General features: G+C 44.2%; 1 protein-coding gene across 9 annotated transcripts in view; it reads left to right on the forward strand.

Moving 5' to 3' along the window:
* The window catches only part of LOC121544826 (kinesin light chain 1), a 34,855-nt gene that overhangs the window by 5,846 nt on the left and 8,846 nt on the right, over positions 1-20,163 (forward strand). For 8 of the 9 annotated variants that reach the window (XM_041855009.2, XM_041855010.2, XM_041855006.2 and 5 more), the window contains 9 exons: positions 12,026-12,293; positions 12,529-12,759; positions 12,890-12,965; positions 14,561-14,789; positions 15,195-15,282; positions 15,768-15,869; positions 18,426-18,599; positions 18,736-18,835; positions 19,278-19,330. In XM_041855009.2, the coding sequence (XP_041710943.2) occupies positions 12,027-12,293; positions 12,529-12,759; positions 12,890-12,965; positions 14,561-14,789; positions 15,195-15,282; positions 15,768-15,869; positions 18,426-18,599; positions 18,736-18,835; positions 19,278-19,330 (1,320 nt within the window). In that variant the 5' untranslated portion in view covers position 12,026. Of the gene's footprint in view, positions 1-12,025; positions 12,294-12,528; positions 12,760-12,889; positions 12,966-14,560; positions 14,790-15,194; positions 15,283-15,373; positions 15,436-15,767; positions 15,870-18,425; positions 18,600-18,735; positions 18,836-19,277; positions 19,331-20,163 lie in introns of those variants that run through there. The other variant, XM_041855014.2, reaches the window with a different exon arrangement.

Below are 20,163 nucleotides of genomic sequence, written 5' to 3' on the forward strand. Positions count from 1 at the left end.
CCCAAGGGCAAAGTAACCATGCAAACGACCAGCAAATCCCTTAGACTGAAGCCCAGGGGATGCTGCCATCTATAAAACGCGGATGCTGCATAGTGCATGGGAAGGACAATGACACACACACACACTGAAGTTGTGGATGCTGTTGTGGTCAGTGTGGGTTGGCTGGTTGGGTGGGAAGTTTCTCTCAGTATCCTAGCTCCGGAGTCACAGTTGATGATTATCAGCTTGCATAAGGCTGACTAACCCTCTGAGTAGTCTTACACAATCTCTACATCTTAATACAAGAATGTCCGCCAGTACAAGCACTGTGTTGGTTCCTCTTTTTCACTGATTGGTTTTTGCTTTCTCTACCAAAGAGCCACACAGTGGAGGTGTCATAAAACCTTGCGGTCAAGCAGGGAAATGGTTCCAATCGTTTTTCCACCATTAATTTTTCCCATAGGGAATTCTTAAATAAGGGCTGTGTTTCGTGTAGGCTTACCCTGCCGTGACGTTTTGATGACCATGTAAATCTCTCTTGGACAAGGTGACTTTTATCAATATATTCGGCTCTATTTACTCTCTGATTCAAAAATGCTAATTAGCATCAAAGTAGACATCATGCAAAACCACAAATCCCTGCAAGCACCTGCATGTCATCTCTAGCTGACACCTTTGCTAACAGGTACTGTCAATTTAAAACTTGCACAAGACAGTTCACAGAATTGTCCATTTTAAAGAAATGTAGCCAGTTTATTCATTACTACATTTACCTAACATTAGATAGTTTAATCCAGAGATTCTTACCTTTGCCTCGATTCTGCAGTCTTGTCCAGATTATGGCATTTGTAGTTCTTTATGATAGCCACATTAGGAGCTAATTAGCATTTCATTTTTGGGGTGTAAATACAAGCAAATATATTGATAAATGTCACCGGCCCATCAATGCTGCTAATTTTAGAGAATTTTAGAGGCCCCCATCTTGGCGATATTGTGACATTTTTGCATTTTTAAGCCAATCTTCTGCAATTCTATAAATTTTGATTTTTCTTCTTGCAAGCCGAAGAACAACATCCCAACCGTGAAGCACGGGGGTGGCAGCATCATGCTTTGGGGTGCTTTGCTGCAGGAGGGACTGGTGCACTTCAAAATAGATGGCATCATGAGGAAGGAATATTATGTGGATATATTGAAGCAACATCTCAAGACATCAGTCAGGAAGTTAAAGCTTGTTCGCAAATGGGTCTTCCAAATGGACAATGACCCCAAGCATACTTCCAAAGTTGTGGCAAAATGGCTTAAGGACAACTAAGTCAAGGTATTGGAGTGGCCATCACAAAGCCCTGACCTCAATCCTATAGAACATTTGTGGGCAGAACTGAAAAGACGTGTGCGAGCAAGGAGGCCTACAAACCTGACTCAGTTACACCAGCTCTGTCAGGAGGAATGGGCCAAAATTCACCCAACTTATTGTGGGAAGCTTGTGGAAGGCTACCCGAAACGTTTGACCCAAGTTAAACAATTTAAAGGCAATGCTACCAAATACTAATTGAGTGTATGTAAACTTCTGACCCACTAGGAATGTGATGAAAGACATAAAAGCTGAAATAAATCATTCTCTCTACTATTATTCTGACATTTCACATTCTTAAAATAAAGTGGTGATCCTAACTGACCTAAGACAGGGAAGTTTTACTAGGATTAAATGTCAGGAATTGTGAAAAACTGAGTTTAAATGTATTTGGCTAAGGTGTATGTAAACTTCAGACTTCAACTGTATATCAGTACACTCGTAACAACCTAAGCATTACGAAACTTCTATTCGATTAAATAAACCTCACGTAAGAAATAAGCCCCCCCAAAAAAGTTGTCGACCAAATTCGACACTCTCATTGACCTCCATACAAAAACGTATTGCTTGGTGGGCGAAACAACAAAAAAACACCATCTGCTGGAGGGAGACATATTTTCTGCTGAGTTGGGCCCCTCTCTACCTCTTCCTCTCTGGGAAAGTGCACACAGCACAGAAGGAGCAAAGGAGACTAGAACAAAAAGATTAACACCTACATTCTTGCGATACAGGCATTTGGAACATTGCGCTAAAACATACATTCAAATTAATCTAATTAATTCAAAATATCTGCCAGCCCTAATGAGTTGTTGACCAATGGTATTACTGTAAAGTTAACCTCCAATCAGATATCAGACCTCAGGATGTGGAGAGCAGCACAGAGAAGGCTGAATTTCTGAGAAGACAATAAACCCTCTTGCGTACAGTTGATAGGAGTCACTTCGGGGGCTGGGCTGTCCTACATCTTGTTGAACTAATTAACAAGAATAGCAGTACAGCAAATGTAAATCAGATTTCAGATAATTCATTGAAAGTTATGTACGGTCTTTGTGTTTCTTGTGGTCTTTCTTATCCACAGAGGGCCAGTGTGGGTGTAGGTTTTTGTTCTAACCATGCAATAACACACCTGATTCAACTAATCATGTCTCGATTGAAGTCTATGATAAGTTGATTAGTTGAATCAGGTGTGTACTGGTTGACAAGAACAAAAGCCTAAATCCACATTGATCTCTGTGGATACGATTGGACCACACCGCTGTTATGAGTGCTACTTTCATGGATTAGTAATGATCCATTTATTTTAATAACTTTAGGGGAGATTAATATAATACAATTGTACGTAAGAATTGTCCGTTTGTAAGTTTTGAACATTTGGAAATGAATTAAAATGTATTATTGAAGAGGTGGGCTTATTTGGAATATGCATGAGCTTAAAGGGTACATTCACCACCCATTAAGCACAGCCTGGACTTTTCACATATTTTGTCAAATATTTGTCTTATAAAAAAATACTGTCATAAAGATTCACATGAGAGATTAATCTTACAATTTATCTCCACTTTTATAAAAAAAATGAGGGCAGTATATGTTAGAAATGTCTAAACTTAGATTTTGGTGGGCTTAATAGGTACCGGTACACTTACCCTAGCTCCATTATCTTTTCTACATACTTAGTTTTTTGTCTTTTAAGTTTACACTGAAAGCTTTTCCCCAAAATTTTTAACACTGTTTGGTCCGAAAAAAATACTTAGGCGGCCCACCCAAACTTCAATGGCAGAAAAATTCCTGCATCTAAAACCTCAAGTCCGTGAACCTGTCTGAGATGGTGGTGGTGGTGGTGGTAACTGCCAGTGTCAGTGATTTCATGCAGAGAGGTCTGGAGGTGCCTTCCTGGCAGCTCTCTCACTTTGGCTCATTGGCTCATACAGCAGCTTTGATACCCAGTTAGTATGAAGTAAATCTCGGTAGGTCACCCGTGGTCTATTTGTTTTCTAGACATAGCCTACTGCATGCATTCAGTCCCTAAAGCCTTTCAACACCTTATTCTGCAGGATTGTGCAGGGAATCTGTTTGTTCGAGTATCCAACCGCCCCTCCACATCTCCATAACAGCACAAACCTGACTCCAGGGAAGTGCTTGTACGAGTTTAACACCCCTTTGAGGACACTGAGTCTCCCCGGGCTACGCTATAAACCAGATTTACATTTTAAACAATAACATCAAAATAATTCCCTCTCCCTCCCTATGGTCCTTTTTGTTCTGGGTTTCATCTGAAGAAAGAAACAAAAACTAGAGCATGAAAGTTTGATACAGAAAGAAAATGGTGTTTGTCGGTTTCATGTGTGTTTTACACCACCAGGGGTGTATGTTGTTTTATGTTACCATTAAGTGTGTAACGGTTATTAGTTTTCGGACAGCGGAAAAATCATATTCCATCAGTTACTGTTTAGTCTTTGTTTATTTGGCAAAATACACAACATTTAAAAGCAACCTATTTGTGGCCCAAGTCCAGTTTCTGTGACATCATTCACAATGTACCTGGCATTGTCTGTTGTGACAGGGATTCTTATGTTGGGCCTTAAGTAGAGGTCTAAAAAGTTGGACCCGTTACGAAATGGAGGGGCCTTGCGGTGTGTGTACTGTGAGCGAGTGAAATGGGAGCGAGGAGGGAGAGAGAGGCAGCAACCAACCGAGCCGACTTGCGCTAGTAGACTAACTTCTAGCTTGTCATAGCTAGGTTCTTTATCATCTAGTATGATTACGTAGTACCTGTCTTGACTGCATCAAACTGAGAGAAGCTAGTTGGCGAAGATAGCTAGCTAAGTTAGCTAGCCAGCTAGCTAGGCTAATTGAGTCTGCATGCGCTTTCTTCCTGTCCTACAGTTACAAATAACACCTCCATTCAGATTATTAAAGTGGAACTGACAGCGTTTTAACTACTTTGCAGATATTAAACAATCAATCATAATATCAGTCATATCAAATTCCCAGTTTATGCTACAAAACCAACTTCATAAGAGGTTTTAAAAATAGGTTCTATTTGGCTCAAAATTCCATGACGTATGGTAAGGCATTGTTGGCAGAATAGATGGATGCAGTTCATTGCATGATTAATATAATTTACCAATACATTTCTTGGTAGTCCAAAAAATATTGCTATCAGGTTGTAAGTCACAGCTGGTCTGGTACATTGTTTGCTGCCTCGACCCATTCGGGATGCATTGTTTCAGTTTCAAAATTTCTGACAAAAACAGACAAATGTAATTAATGCTGGGAATGTCAATACAATCAAATTAGCAAGGCCAATAATCACAAGTCAGTCATAACGTGGCTAATAGGCTAGCGTATCTATATGTAGCTATTTATTTAGCAAGCTAAAAACACAGACCCTTACGATAGCTAGCTAGATGCTGGGAGGATGTCATTGGATGAGTGACCGACTTTTTCCCCCTCATTGTTTTTTCGGTGGCTACAGCTAGAGATGCATGTCATTTGGTTAGCTAGCAAGAAATTAGAATCACTTTGCTATCTAGCTATGCTGAACTTGAATGACTTATCTAGTTAGCATATCTCTTGCATTTGAAAATTCACTCTGGCTATTTACTCCGATTTCAGAGTGTGCCAGAGCGCAGAATAACTGATGATTTTACGAATGTGTAACACCCGCTGAATATGACCGGTGTCAGTAAACGTCAGCAAAAAAAGTAATTAAAATAAAATGTATTCATAAAGCCCTTTATACATCAGCAGATGTCACAAAGTGCTATACAGAAACCCAGCCTAAAACCCCAAACAGCAAGCAATGTAGATGTAGAAGCAGGTGGCTAGGAAAAACTACCTAGAAAGGCAGGAACCTAGGAAGAAACCTATAGAGGAACCAGGCTCTGAGGGGTGGAGGAAGAAACCTAGAGAGGGACCAGGCTCTGAGGGGTGGAGGAAGAAACCTAGAGATGAACCAGGCTCTGAGGGGTGGAGGAAGAAACCTAGAGATGAACCAGGCTCTGAGGGGTGGAGGAAGAAACCTAGAGATGAACCAGGCTCTGAGGGGTGGAGGAAGAAACCTAGAGATGAACCAGGCTCTGAGGGGTGGAGGAAGAAACCTAGAGATGAACCAGGCTCTGAGGGGTGGAGGAAGAAACCTAGAGATGAACCAGGCTCTGAGGGGTGGAGGAAGAAACCTAGAGATGAACCAGGCTCTGAGGGGTGGAGGAAGAAACCTAGAGATGAACCAGGCTCTGAGGGGTGGAGGAAGAAACCTAGAGATGAACCAGGCTCTGAGGGGTGGAGGAAGAAACCTAGAGAGGAACCAGGCTCTGAGGGGTGGCCAGTCCTCTTCTGGCTGTGCCGGGTGGAGATAGTACATGGCCATTAAGGCCAGATTGTTCTTCAATATGTTCAAACGTTCATAGATGACCAGCAGGGTCATTCAGAGGTCGAGACAGCAGGTGTGATCGAGAGAGTCAAAAACAGCAGGTCCGGGACAAGGTAGCACGTCCGGTGAACAGGTCAGCGTTCCATAGCCGTAGGCAGAACAGTTGAAACTGGAGTCATCAGGCCAGGTAGTCCTGAGGCATGGTCCTAGGGCTCAGATCCTCCGGGAGGGGAGGGAGAGCGAGGGATCGTACTTAAATTCACACAGGACAGGAGAATTACACCAGATATAACAGACTGACCCTAGCCCCCCGGCACATAGACTATTGCCGCATAGATACTGGAGGCTGAGACGGGGGGGGTCGGGGAACACTGTGGCCCCGTCCGACGATACCCCCAGACAGGGCCAACCAGGCAGGATATAACTCCACCCACTTTGCCAAAGCACAGCCCGACACCACTAGAGGGATATCAACAGACCACCAACTTACTACCCTGAGACAAGGCTGAGTATAGCCCACGAAGATCAACTCCACTGCACAAGCCCGAGAGGGCGCAAAACTGGACAGGAAGATCACGTCTGTGACTCAATCCACTCAAGTGACGCACCCCTCCTAGGGACGGCATGGAAGATCACTAGTAAGCCAGTGACTCAGCCCCTGTAATAGGGTCAGAGGCAGAGAATCCCAGTGGAGAGAGGAGAGTCGGCCAGGCAGAGACAGCAAGGGCGGTTCGTCGCTCCAGTGCCTTGCCGTTCACCTTCGCACCCCTGGGCCAGACTACACTCAATCATAGGACCTACTGAAGAGATGAGTCTTCAGTAAAGACTTAAAGGTCAAGACCGAGTCTGCGTCTCTCACATGGATAGGCAGACCATTCCATAAAAATTGAGCTCTATAGAAGAAAGCCCTGAGGCCTGCGTCTTGTGACTGTAGCGTACGTGTAGGTATGTACGGCAGGACCAAATTGGAGAGATGGGTAGGAGCATGCCCATGTAATGCTTTGTAGGTTAGCAGTAAAACCTTAAAATCAGCCCTAGGCTTAACAGGAAGCCAGGCTTAATATGATATTTTTTGTTGGTTCTAGTCAAGATTCTAGCAGCCGTATTTAGCACTAACTGAAGTTTATCTAGTGCTTAATCCTGGTAGCCGGACAGTAGAGCATTGCAGTAGTCTAATCTAGAAGTGACAAAAGCATGCTTTTCTGTAAAATATTTGGACAAAACTTTTCAGATTTTTGCAATGTTACGAAGATGGAAAAAAGTAACGCTGAGGTCCTTCACAGTTTTATTTGAGACGACCATCAAGATTAATTGTCAGATCCAACAGCAGATCTCTTTGTTTCTTGGGACCTAGAACTAGCATCTTTGTTTTGTCCAAGTTTAAAATAAAAATGTTTGCCACCATCCACTTCCTTATGTCTGAAACACAGGCTTACAGGGTAGGCAATTTTGGGGCTTCACCATGTTTCATCGGAATGTACAGCTGTGTCGTCCGCATAGCAGTGAAAGTTGACATTGTGTTTCCGAATGACATCACCAAGAGGTAGAATATATAGTGAAAACAATAGTGGTCCTAAAACGGAACCTTGAGGAACGCCGAAACGTACAATTGATTTGTCAGAGGACAAACCATCAACAGAGACGAACTGAAATCTTTCCGACAGATAAGATCTAAACCAGGCAAGAACTTGTAGACCAATTAGGGTTTCCAATCTCTCCAAAAGAATGTGGTGATCGATGGTGTCAAAAGCAGCACTAAGGTCTAGGAGCACGAGGACAGATGCAGAGCCTTGGTCTGACGCCATTAAAAGGTAATTTACCACCTTCACAATTGCAGTCTCAGTGCTATGATGGGGTCTAAAACCAGACTGAAGCATTTCATATACATTATTTGTCTTCAGGAAGGCAGCGAGTTGCTGCGCAACAGCTTTTTCTAAAATTTGAGGGGAATGGGAGATTCGATATAGGCTGATTTTAGTTTTTTTTACATATTCCATGTCAAGGTTACTGCCACTTTTAGTGACGGGCTAGAATTTCTGGAAGCTTGCTTCAGGGCTCGAGTATTTTCTGTTTACCAGGGAGCAAATTTGCGACTGCATCTAGGGTATTACGCAATGTAGATCCTCAGTTAGGTGGTTAACTGATTTTTGTACTCCGACATTCTTGGGTAGGTGGAGGGAGTCTGGAAGGGCATCTAGGAACCTTTGGGTTGTACAATAATTTATAGCACGGCTTTTGATGATCCTTGGTTGGAGTCTGAGTAGATTACTTGTTGCCACTGCAAACATAATAAGTTGGTGGTCCAATAGTATGACTGTGGCAATGAGTAGGTCCCGAGACATGTTGGACAAAACCCACTGAGTCGATGATGGCTCCAAAAGCCTTTTGGAGTGGGTCTGTGGACTTTTCCATGTGAATATTAAAGTCACCAAAAATTAGAATATTATCTGCCATGACTACAAGGTCCGATAGGAATTCAGGGAACTCTGTGCGAAACACTGTATACGGCCCAGGAGGCCTATAAACATTAGCTATAAAAAGTGATTGAGAGGCTGCATAGATTTCATTACTAAAAGCTCAAAAGACGAAAAATCTTTTAATTTTTTTGTAAATTGAAATTTACTGTCAAATGTTAGCAACACCTCCACCTTTTGCGGGATGCGCACGGGATATGGTCACTAGTGTAACCAGGAGGAGAGGCCTCATTTAACACAGTAAATTCATCAGGCTTGAGCCATGTTTTAGTCAGGCCAATCACATCAAGGTTATGATCAGCGATTAGTTCATTGACTATGACTGCCTTGGAAGTGAGGGATCTAACATTAAGTAGCCCTATTTTGAGATGTGAGATATCACAATCTCTTTCAATAATGACACGAATGGAGGAGGTCTTTATTCCAGTGAGATTGCTAATGCGAACACCGCCATGTTTAGTTTTGCTCAACCTAGATCGAGGCACAGACACTGTCTCAATGGGGATAGCTGTGGTGATTTGATTAAATTAAATTGTTGCCAGCATCACAGTTAGTCACTAACGCTCTAGATAACATGTAAACAGCCTAACCAGCTCTGCTAGGGCAAGTAAAGCCGGGTGTACACTACACAATTTTGGCCTCGATTTAGTTGTCATAGACAAGTTTTTGAGATCGGAGACAAAATCCCTAGGTCGTTGACTACTCAGGTGCGCGGCCGTCACCGATGCTCGTTTAATGTGAGCGGGTCAAAGACGCAATCCAAGGGCTACCGATCTCGTCTTTGAACAGTCCTAGACGTCCTGATATTTTTAAACAGGTTTGATTTTATCGGCACAAAATCGGCAATGCTCTTGTAATGTGAGATGTTCTGAGAACTGTGATCAGCAATAGCCAATGAGAGCTCGTCAGAGAAGAAGCCAGTAAGATGCTGTTGTTTCACATCACCCAGAATGTGTAGACTCTGGAGCAGAAGCAGTGACTACTACGGTTATGCGTTTCTACTTGACTTCAACCAAAGCCAAAGTGCCAAATCGTTACAGCTCTGAAGTTCACAAGCAATGTTATTCAATTCAAAATGTTGGCTAGATATTTCAACTCTGTATGGCAAGCATGAATGTCTGACTGAACATTTATGAGGCTGCTTTGAGCTACAGCTCATAGCTACGTTAAATGAAATCACATTGTTTTCGCGAGACAGCATGGTATTGAGAATCCTCACGACCAAGTGAAGATTCTTGTTGTGTGTGACCACTGTCTGTGCCACATCGTTTAGTGTGCGCACCACTACATTGGCAACACACAAAAAAACTACAGGAAAGACGGTTGTTTAATGTGAGAGGCTCAGTGATTAGGATTTTGAAAGTCGTGTAATGCCCACCCGGTTTAAAATGGTCAGAGTGAGGTGTTCTCTCATTTGTCTGGAAGTAGCTAGCAAGCTAGCCAACTTTAGCTAGTTTGGGTGCTTGACTGCCATTGTAAGGAACGCTCGTATCAACCCTACCTCTCGTCCAGAGCGTCCAGTGTCAATAGTGCAGTGTGCGCTCTGAACGCTCTGAATTTACAAACGGCGTACTCTGACACGCTGGAGGCAATTTACGAATGCACCCTTAGTTGCCAATCAAATGTATTTGGAATTGATCAAATGGGCAGGCAGGCAGGACAGTTCCCATTCAGTTGTCAAAATCTGGGTTGGGACAAGCATGCATTGGCAGGCAAGCAGCAGAAGGACGAGCAGGCTACTATTCCCCATCGTTTATCAGTGCAATTTTGACGGCCAACTATCTGAAAATGTTTGACAGGGTTTATCTAATGTTCCCTCGTTAGATTTGAGCTAATCTTGCTCTGGCTAGCATTAGTTGTGGATGTGCATAACTGAGGGTGAGAGTGTCTACCTTTTCATGGTTGTTTGACCAGTGTGGCAAAATGGTTATTTGCATAAAGGCCTACTGTAAAGCTCTGATTGGCTATGGCGCTCCGGTCTGCGTAGACTCCGGTCCTGGACGAGGCAGATGTGTTTTATTAGCTTTTATTTGCTGCAGTGTCTATTAATTGTCCAAACGTACAGCCGCTTTCCCACTCTATGTTGATATAGAATTTTCACAAATGCCTTACTATATATACGTAATTCCCAAACATTCTATGAATTTATGAAATTACCATATCTAAGTGTTCACTTGTCAGAAAATATAAAAAAACTGGTGTCATTCTTCCTCGGGGTGTATATGAACAGATTTTAATAAGATTTCATGTTGCTAAAAAGCTGTCAGTTTCACTTTAAATAGCAGCCTACCTGTTGGCTCTTGTTCGTTGTAGCATATACTTCTCATTTAACTTTGAATTCCATCATTTTAATTTCATCTTCCATTGATTAGATAATCTCCTAACTTGCTTTGCCACACACGGAGGCTCTATGACTAGTGGCGCTTTGATGACTTGTGATTGGCCGACAACAACAACAAGCTACAAGTGCCGCTGCATAGGCTATTCTCGTTGAGCAGTGGAGAACATACTATTAACTTCTTATACACAACTCTGTCCATTGCCGTTTTAATCGACTGTGAAGTCAAAATGTTCCCAAACTGGAGATTTAAACGATGATAGATCCTCCAATTCTGGTTTATCGTTCCCACCACTCGCCATCTACAGAGTTCCCGGCTGCGCCTCACAAAAGGATCGTTTGAAATCCGCCAGTTAAGATTAGAATTTTGATTACAACATGCACATAGGCTGTAGTTGTTTTAACGGAATAGCCTACAATGTTTTTTCAGCTCATATTTACTCACGAGGCAATGGCATACAACGCAGCGTAGGCATAGCCTATAGGCCTAGTGTTGATATTTTTTTTGATGAATTAATTCGTAATTCGTGTTTCTGATGTGAATCGGGCAGAAGGTTGCTGGTTCGAATCCTAGCCGACTAGTTAAAAATCTGTCTATATGCCTTTGAGCAAGGCACTTTTTTAAAAATTAATATGCCATTTAGCAGACGCTTTTATCCAAAGCGACTTACAGTCATGCGTGCATAATTTTTTTTGTGTATGGGTGGTCCCGGGGATCGAACCCACTACCTTGGCGTTACAAGCACCGTGCTCTACCAGCTGAGCTACAGAGGACCACTTAACCCTAATTGCATTTGGGGCGTCTGCTAAATGACAAAAATGCAAAATGTATGTGGTGGTAGTCTTTGAGCTGGACCTTTACGTCTATTCATTGAGTGTTCTAAACGTTTATTCGCCAGGTGGGAGAATGTTTTGGGAGGGGCCTGGAATTGCCAGTGACAGCGCGTCTCTCAAACATTGCAGTCTAGAATGCTCCACTGCTCCTTTTGTCCAAGCTTATTTACATCGTCAAGTCCTCAGCTAGGCTCTGTGTTTGAACTAATAGAGGAGCAGCTGTCAGAGCAGAAGGTCTTCAAATACATTTCCCAGACACTCTTCATTCTTTCTCGACTTACCATACATCAAGGTCTGTCTTCAGCACAGAAGCCCTGCCTGTATGTGTGTCATTGGTTGATAAGCACGCTTTGTACAACAAACATACTTATTCTCCCACGCAGACACACGGAGAGGAGCATATTGACTGAGACGGGCTAGATTAAAGTGGATGTTGGAAAGGCTGTCTGATGATAAAATGTCATATGGCTCCCAGCTGTGAGGACATAAGTTATATCAAGCAAAAGTGTCTGAGTCTCTAACACAATGGATACAGGTCAAAAGTAAACAAATATGGTGTAGGGCTAATGCATTTAGCGACAGTGAATTAAAGGGCCAGCGCATTTATAATGTACTTAGGCCAGGGTATCTGTACTTCTGACAACTAAATCCATTCCTCTTCTTTGTGCCTGGTACAGGATGCGTGAGAACATGTCCACCATGGTGTGTGTGAAGGAGGAGGAGGACCCTGGGGAGAAGCTGTCTCAGGATGAGATTATCTCCAGGACCAAGCAGGTGATCCAGGGCCTGGAGGCTCTGAAGCAGGAGCACAACTCTATCTTGGAGGGCCTGCTGGGCACGCTGCGCTGCCTGAAGCAGGAAGACCAGGGTGTCCTGGTGGAGGAGAAGTCCCTCATGATCCGCAGGTCCCTGGAGATGCTGGAGCTGGGCCTGAGCGAGGCACAGGTCAGTACACTGTTTGTCTGCTACATACCTCTGGATCTGGGTGTGCTGGAGCTAGAGCCCTCTGGGATCTGATCGAATGAACCTTCAAATTAGACAGCTAGATGGAGAACCCACAGTCACCTACTACTTAAATGGTCTGAGTGTCAGTAAACCAGACTGAAACAGAGGATTATCCATTAATTTACCACCAGTGTTCTTCCTCGACCCCCCCGTTCCCCTGCTGTGTTTGGCCCAGGTGATGATGGCGCTGTCGGGCCACCTGAGCTCTGTAGAGTCGGAGAAGCAGAAGCTGCGGGCACAGGTTCGCCGGTTGTGCCAGGAGAACCAGTGGCTGAGGGACGAGCTGGCTGGCACCCAGCAAAAGCTGCAGAAGAGTGAGCAGAGCGTGGCTCAGCTGGAGGAGGAGAAGAAACACCTGGAGTTCATGAACCAGCTGAAGAAGTACGACGAGGACCTGTCGCCATCGGTCAGTTAACCCACACCATACACAACACGCAGGCAGGCTGACGCAAACACACACACCACCGCTTTTCATCTGCCTGGTTTACTCTAAATGACAATAACAATCATCTGCCCTCTCTGTTTTCCCCTGTTAGGAGAAGGACTCTGTCTCCAGTAAAGAGAATCTGGATGATCTGTTCCCAGACGACCAGGATGACCAACCTCCTGGCAGTGAGTGTCTTCTTCCTATCCACACGTCTCTCTTCGTTCCTCACCTCCCATTCCCTCTCCTCTCTCCTTGTTCCCACTTTCCCTCCCCACTCCCTCCTATACATTGACTGGTCCCTCTTTAACTACTTTCTCCTCCTGTTGGTCTGAAAGGCCTGATTGCTGTGAGCTTTAAAGTGCTATTAGACAGAGCTGGTTGAGTGTGGAAGCAGGCCAAATGGAAATGGACCCAGTGAGCCAGATCACACAAGCACTGGGTTGGGTTCACTCCAGCAACCAGCATGTACAGGAGAGGATCTGAGGCAGAGAGACAGACAACCACTCCCCATTAAGCAGATTATTATTGACAAAATTAAACAAAAGGGATCTTGCGTACATTACAATATCGTATAATGATCCTACACAGAACCACATTCAACAAATGAAGTAAGACATATCAGTAATCTACATTAGTACCCTTTAAATCCCTGCAATATGTTACATCTCCAGTAATAGCTTCACCACATAGAGAGCTAATGAGATGCAGATAGGGCTGTGGAGGAGGGAGGGAGAGAGGAGCAGGATCTCTAGTCCTTTATTGTGTTTGTATTGGGATATTATTACTTTATTTTAATCCGTGTTTCTGCAGAGGGAAAGAAAGAGAGGATCAAAGGGAAGAGTGGGTAGTGCCAGGAAGCTCTCCAGACTGCGGGGAGGAACACATCATCAAATGGTCCTGGGTGCGCTCACAGTAATCCTGCTGCCACATTAAGCAGAGCTGGCTGAGATGGGGCTCTGTGTCTGTATGACAGGATCCTGGGCTGGTACTGTTATAGTGAAGTGGATTAGACTCCTCTACTGTCCTGACTGCTACCTCGTTGATAGGCTCTTAGGTCCCTATCAGTGCAATGCTGGAGTTGGTACAATGCGCCCTGGCTATGTTTTTAGGTAGTTGCAGTGCGCTGTATTTGCACTACCACTTTTTCAAGTGGATATCTTTGGCTTGGCCATGCATGTCGATAGGATTCGTCACTAGTGTGAGTGGTCTGAACACCTGGGATCAGTTTTTGCCGGCGTGACACTTTTGGTACTTCCTGTGTAAGGCCAGGATGATGCCAGTATCTAAATATTGTTTCCATGGCAAGAATGAAAACGCAAAGCAGAATAAACTATCTTGTCCTTTAAAAACCTGCTGTATGTTAAATATTGTGTGCTTTAGCTTGGAAAATAAATGTGACTCTGGATGACAACATAATGTTTGTTTCCAACATTAAGGCTGTTTTCCTAAAGAAGTTAATACCCTTTGTGTTTTGTTTCCTTGCCGCGATACTAATGATACTGATATCTTCCAGGCTCTCTTCCTGTGTGGTGGAGAGTGTTCTTACTGCAGCCCACTGTCCCTCCTTCAGAGGTGATACAGAGCTGTGGGCATCTAATGAGAAACACGATACTATTAAAAAATATATATCCTTCCTATTTAGTACGCTAGTATGGGTATTCGGACACAGCCAGTGTCTCATTTTCTCCACTCCAACATTAATAATGTGTTTGAGTGAATAGTCCATGTGAGTAATTTATGTTATGTTAACCCCTCGCCCCCCTGCTCTGTGTGTCTCCAGTCCAGCAGCCCCACGGTAGTGCGGCAGCAGCTGCGGCCCAGCAGGGAGGCTATGAGATCCCGGCCCGCCTCAGGACCCTCCACAACCTGGTGATTCAGTACGCCTCCCAGGGCCGCTATGAGGTGGCCGTGCCCCTCTGCAAACAGGCCCTGGAGGACCTGGAGAAGACCTCCGGACACGACCACCCAGATGTGGCCACCATGCTCAACATCCTGGCCCTGGTCTACAGGTCAGTCCGGGGGAGGGGCTCTGGGGTGGGGGTGGTTGGTATATTGGGTGTGAATCAATTATAGTCAATATGTTTGAAGTTATCAGTCAGCTCGTATGATAAGAGTTGTCAGCTGCTAGTTACGGGATTGGTAATGATCATTGATTGCATTGCATGTTGATTACCTGCAATACTTGATATAGGTCTATCCAAGACAAAACATTTGTCCATAAGGAAGGGTTGTGTTGGATAAAATGGTTGTTTATGTGGTGAGAGACTAGCTCCCATTGTTGAGAAACCATGGTTACGATTCCCAATGTTTTCAAACTTGTTCTTGATACACCGTGGTAATTGACCTCATTGTCAGAGAAACCACGGTAACATGCCCCATGGCTTGTCTCTCTCTTTCTCTCTCTCCTCTCTCAGGGACCAGAACAAATACAAAGAGGCAGCCAACCTGCTGAACGACGCTCTGGCCATCAGGGAGAAGACTCTGGGCAGGGACCATCCAGCGGTGAGTGATGTTTCTCATCATCTCTGTGCCTCAGCAGTATGTCTGTAACCAGCCAGGCAGGCAGGTCCACTAACTGTGTCGACCCCAACAGGCTTGTGTCTCTGACTCTCCCTGGACCTCCAGTTCCCTCAGTGCAGACTCAGAACAGCAGAGGTTAGGCTCTCTATCCCCTTTCCCCCTCCAAGTGGGCACCAGACCAAGTCAAAGGTCACTGTGGTCTGGTGGGCTGAGTGATGTGCACGTGGTGGAGATTCATCCTGCTGATTGGGATACAATTACAGAGCTGTAATCACTTCCTGTTTCCCCTGTTTGTCTTCCTCTCGTCGGTCGGTCACACTTCTAACTAACTCACCAAATCAATTGCACTCTGCTGCCGTGGTTGAGTCTTGCGGTCACTCACTACTACACATGGGCACAGATGATTGAGGCTGTCCCAAGCGTGATAATTTTTCTATTACTGATTTTTTTGTGTGTGTGTGTTTCAGGTGGCTGCTACACTCAACAACCTGGCTGTGCTCTACGGGAAACGGGGGAAGTACAAGGAGGCGGAACCCCTCTGCAAGCGGGCTCTGGAGATCCGGGAGAAGGTGGGTCAGAGGGCACAGGTCACCACAAGGCATTGTGGGTATGGAGTGCTAATACAGCAGAATGATCCGGATTGCTGCTCCTCTCCAAGTAAATCTTGCTCAAGTTTCAAAGGACTTTTCGGTTCTTTGGAAAGTTTTCTTCTTTGTCGAACATAATATATATTTTTTTAACTTATCTTCTGTGTATATGTTCCCCCGAGTAATCGCCCCCTCCTCTCTCAAGCCTATCTATAGTTTTGTGTTGCTCAGAGGAACTGTGACTTTGGAGAGAGTTAAGTCCTGGAAGGGGTTCATTATATTTGGCTGCGCAAAATGGGATGCTTATAAAGGAGAAGCTCAGCAGTCCTGGAGATGCAAAGTGCTGTCTATTTATCTCCCTTTCTGTTTCGCTCTCTCGCCCTGTGCCTTTTCCCCTCACGCTCCCTCTGTGCTAAGAATGACATGTCGACTCCCTCTGATGTCGACTCCTGAGCTGGAGAGCACAGAGCTTAAGGACAGCTGAGACATTTTATTTATATTCTCCACTTCAACTCTGATGATAAAGCTCTCTCTCTCTCGAGGTTAGAGATTTGCCACACAGCTTTCGCAACAGAGGAAGGAACACAGCTTTGCTGATGCAGGAGGAATTTTCCTGCAGTTCTCTCTTTTTATAGCAAGTGCTTTTCCCACTGTGTGAGCTGCCTCAGTCCTTGGTTTATTCCTGTGGGTGAAGACTAGGAGGAGGAGGAGGACGGAGGGTCTCTCTCTACAGAGTACCCCAGTAACAGGCACTAACCATGGCTCGAGTTCAAAGGCATCACTGTCCTCAATAAAATTCAATCAATATATCACCCAGACATTGCTGTCTTATATTCCTTGTTGAAATCCTATACTTCTAATGATGTTTACAGTAAACCCTTGAAATTCACCTAGAAACTTCACAGGAGAGAGGGGGAGTGAGACTTGTACACATCCAGCAGCACAGGTTGCTTTGAAATCCTCCCATTATTGATCATTCAGACAGAAACCATCAATCAGAGAGACACTATAGTCTACCTCCTAATCAGTAAGCCTCTCAGTCGGTCACTGCATAGAAGGGAAAGAAGAGCACTCTTCCCCTGCTAACGAGCAGTAAGCCTCTCACTCCTAACTCCGTCTCTGTGTGTCTATCTTTCAGTGAGTCAGTCAGACAGAGACAGCGTTATCCCTCAGCTCCATTCTCTGTCCTCACCCAACCCCTTAGTGATGCCTCACCTCTTCTCCAGCTCTGCTCTGACTTCACCCTCCTATTCTCTTACGATATTTAGCCTAGCCAGCAAACATAAAGGACAGAACTGAGATTATTCTTCTATCCAAAGTAAAGGGGATGTGGTCCAGTGTTTTCCATAAGAACTGGCTGTCGGCTAATCAGCCGGTTACGGACCTATTTTCAGCCAGCTACATTCTCCACTTCATATTAACTAGGCTACTTTTCATTTAAAGGTTTCAATTCACAAGTCCGTCGAGCCCTCTCCCGCTAAAATGAACGATATGCATCTTCTAGCGATCTATTGTTAGGACAGGCACCTATCGGTCACAAAGCGAGCAATGACAGGGAAATGCAGCAGAGAGGAAGAGGCGAAGCGAGAGGTTTCAATCGCGCCCAACTCTGTCAGAGAAAGCCCAATGCGTTTCTATGGGCTTATTTTGGACCTAAGCTTGTCGCCTGCCTTCCCGCCTTTGGGACAACGACTCCCATTGTTAGGGCGGAGACATGAGTATCTCGTCATTATTATCTGCACCATCAACTGTGGGACCTTATATAGACAGGTGTGTGCCTTTCCAAATCATGTCCAATCAATTGAATTTACCACAGGTGGACTCCAATCAAGTTGTAAAAACATCTCAAGGATGATCAATGGAAACAGGATACACCTGAGTTTAATTTTGAGTTTCATAGCGAAGGGTCTGAATACTTATGTAAATACGTTTTTTATTTTTAATACATTTGCAAAAATGTCTAAAAACCTGTTTTCACTTTGTCATTATGGAGTATTGTGTGTAGGTTGATGATCCATTTTAGAATAAGGCTGTAACATATCAAAATGTGGAAAAAGTCAAGGGGACTGAATACTTTACGAATGCACTGTATGCCCATGGTGTCGTGGCAAGTAAACCAAAATATTTCCTAGGTTTCCTTTCATAGGATGTCGGGGCTTGCCAGAGTGACGCTAAAGTGAGTGACTCTCAACAGTCAGTGTAGCCTACCGAATCGCATCGGTGAGAGAGTTGTTCATTTGGCTCCCTAATTTGCATAAGCTACTGGTAGGCCTAGGCTTTTTGGGAATTATCTGCAGATAAATTATGAAAACATTCAATGAAGATGGTGAATCATCACTGCAGGAACAATAGGTAATTAAGAGCCTCATTCTGGTCCAAAGTAGGGCCGTCATGGAATCCAGGCATTAATACAACAATGATTTAAACCACATCAGATCACTTTTGAGGTCTGGGAAAAGTGAGACATTTTTATTTTGTGGTGTAATTAACCTTTAATTCAAGTGATCACATATCAGCACTTGCACTTGAAACCTCCAGGTTCTGGGTAAGGACCACCCAGACGTTGCCAAGCAGCTGAACAACCTGGCCCTGCTGTGTCAGAACCAGGGCAAGTACGAGGAGGTGGAGTACTACTACCAGCGGGCCCTGGAGATCTACCAGACCAAACTGGGCCCTGACGACCCCAACGTGGCCAAGACCAAGAACAACTTGGTGAGAGGGTCACATAGTTGTTAAGGGATCACTGGCTTGGAATAATGACTGCACATTTTAGAATTAATTATGAGAAGAAGATTTTCTTACTTTTTGAAGATCATATTCTTACATTGTCTCTTTATTCCCCTCAAAGGCGTCCTGTTACCTGAAGCAGGGGAAGTTCAAGCAGGCTGAAACTCTGTACAAAGAGATCCTTACCCGCGCACATGAGAGGGAGTTTGGCTCTGTAGACGGTAAGACACACTCTCTCACACAGCATATGTTTTACTATCCTTGTGGGGCCATAACATTGATTTCCATTCAAAATCCTATTTCCCTAAACCTAACCCCTAAACCTAAAATAGCCTTTGTCCTCGTGGGGACATTTCCCAGGTGAGAATTGTCCTTGTTTTACTATACTTGTGGTGATTTTCTGGTACTCCCGAGGACACACACACACACACAATCTGTCCTTTGATGTAAAGGTTAATGTTTTCAGGCTGCTGTCATCATTTTAGTGGAAATGCTTCTGAAAACAACAGTGACCTTTCAGTTGAATGCTCTAATACTTTGAGCCAGACCAGGTCAAGCACTTAGAGCACCCTGCTGGCTGTCTACCTGACTTTCTGAATGTCAGTCAATATCTTTTTGGACCTGCGTGTGTCTGATTGTTGTTGTTGGTCTCTGGCTCTGCAGATGAGAACAAACCCATTTGGATGCATGCTGAGGAGAGAGAGGAACAGAGCAAGGTGAGAGCGAGTGTCTGAGTGCGTGTGTGTTTATGTCAGAGGGATAGTAGAGGGTCCACTTTCACTAAGGGCCATGGTATGTGTCACTACTGACTGCTGTGGCTGAACTTTCACAACAGACAGGGAAAAGTGTTTCAGTCACGGTATGAAAGGTTTATCAATTTAGACTGCTGAAGAAATTGTGACCAACTGTAATCTCTCAATTTCCCACCACTAAACACTCTTTAAGCACTGTTATGTATATTGGGTTACATTAGCATGTCTCAGATCGGTTAATTTACTCTTATCGTATCTGATGTAATCTAGATCTCATTTCACGGTTCCATATAATTTGTCCAGAATTAGCTGGAATATTCAGGCAATTTCTTTATGACCAACAGTTTTGCTATTCATGTGTTGCAGCTCCGTCACTCGGTCGCGTCGTTGCCATTGTTATCAATGTTCTACAGATGCCGCAGCCATATTGTTGCTCAAAAGTAGAAAGGGGGCAAATGAATTTGAACCGGGGCTAATGACTGTGTTGTCTAAATTACACTATAGGGGTGTAGGAATACGATGACACTGCTAAAGTAGGCGCATATTTAGTAGGAAACAACTTTGCCATCATTGGCAAATGTACTTTTAGACAGATGGCAATGTTGTCATTAGCTAGCAAAGTTCGTAAAAAAATTGCTAGCAATGTTAACATTAGCTAGCGAAAATCTTGGGCACATCGACAGATTTTTCACCTAGTCGGCTCGGGGATTAGAACCAGCGACCTTTCGGTTACTGGCACAACGCTCTTAACCACTAAGCTACCTGCCGCCCCGCTAGCTAACAGTATACTGCATCTA

The sequence above is a fragment of the Coregonus clupeaformis genome, chromosome 29 (assembly GCF_020615455.1).
Source record: "Coregonus clupeaformis isolate EN_2021a chromosome 29, ASM2061545v1, whole genome shotgun sequence".
NCBI lineage: Eukaryota > Metazoa > Chordata > Actinopteri > Salmoniformes > Salmonidae > Coregonus > Coregonus clupeaformis.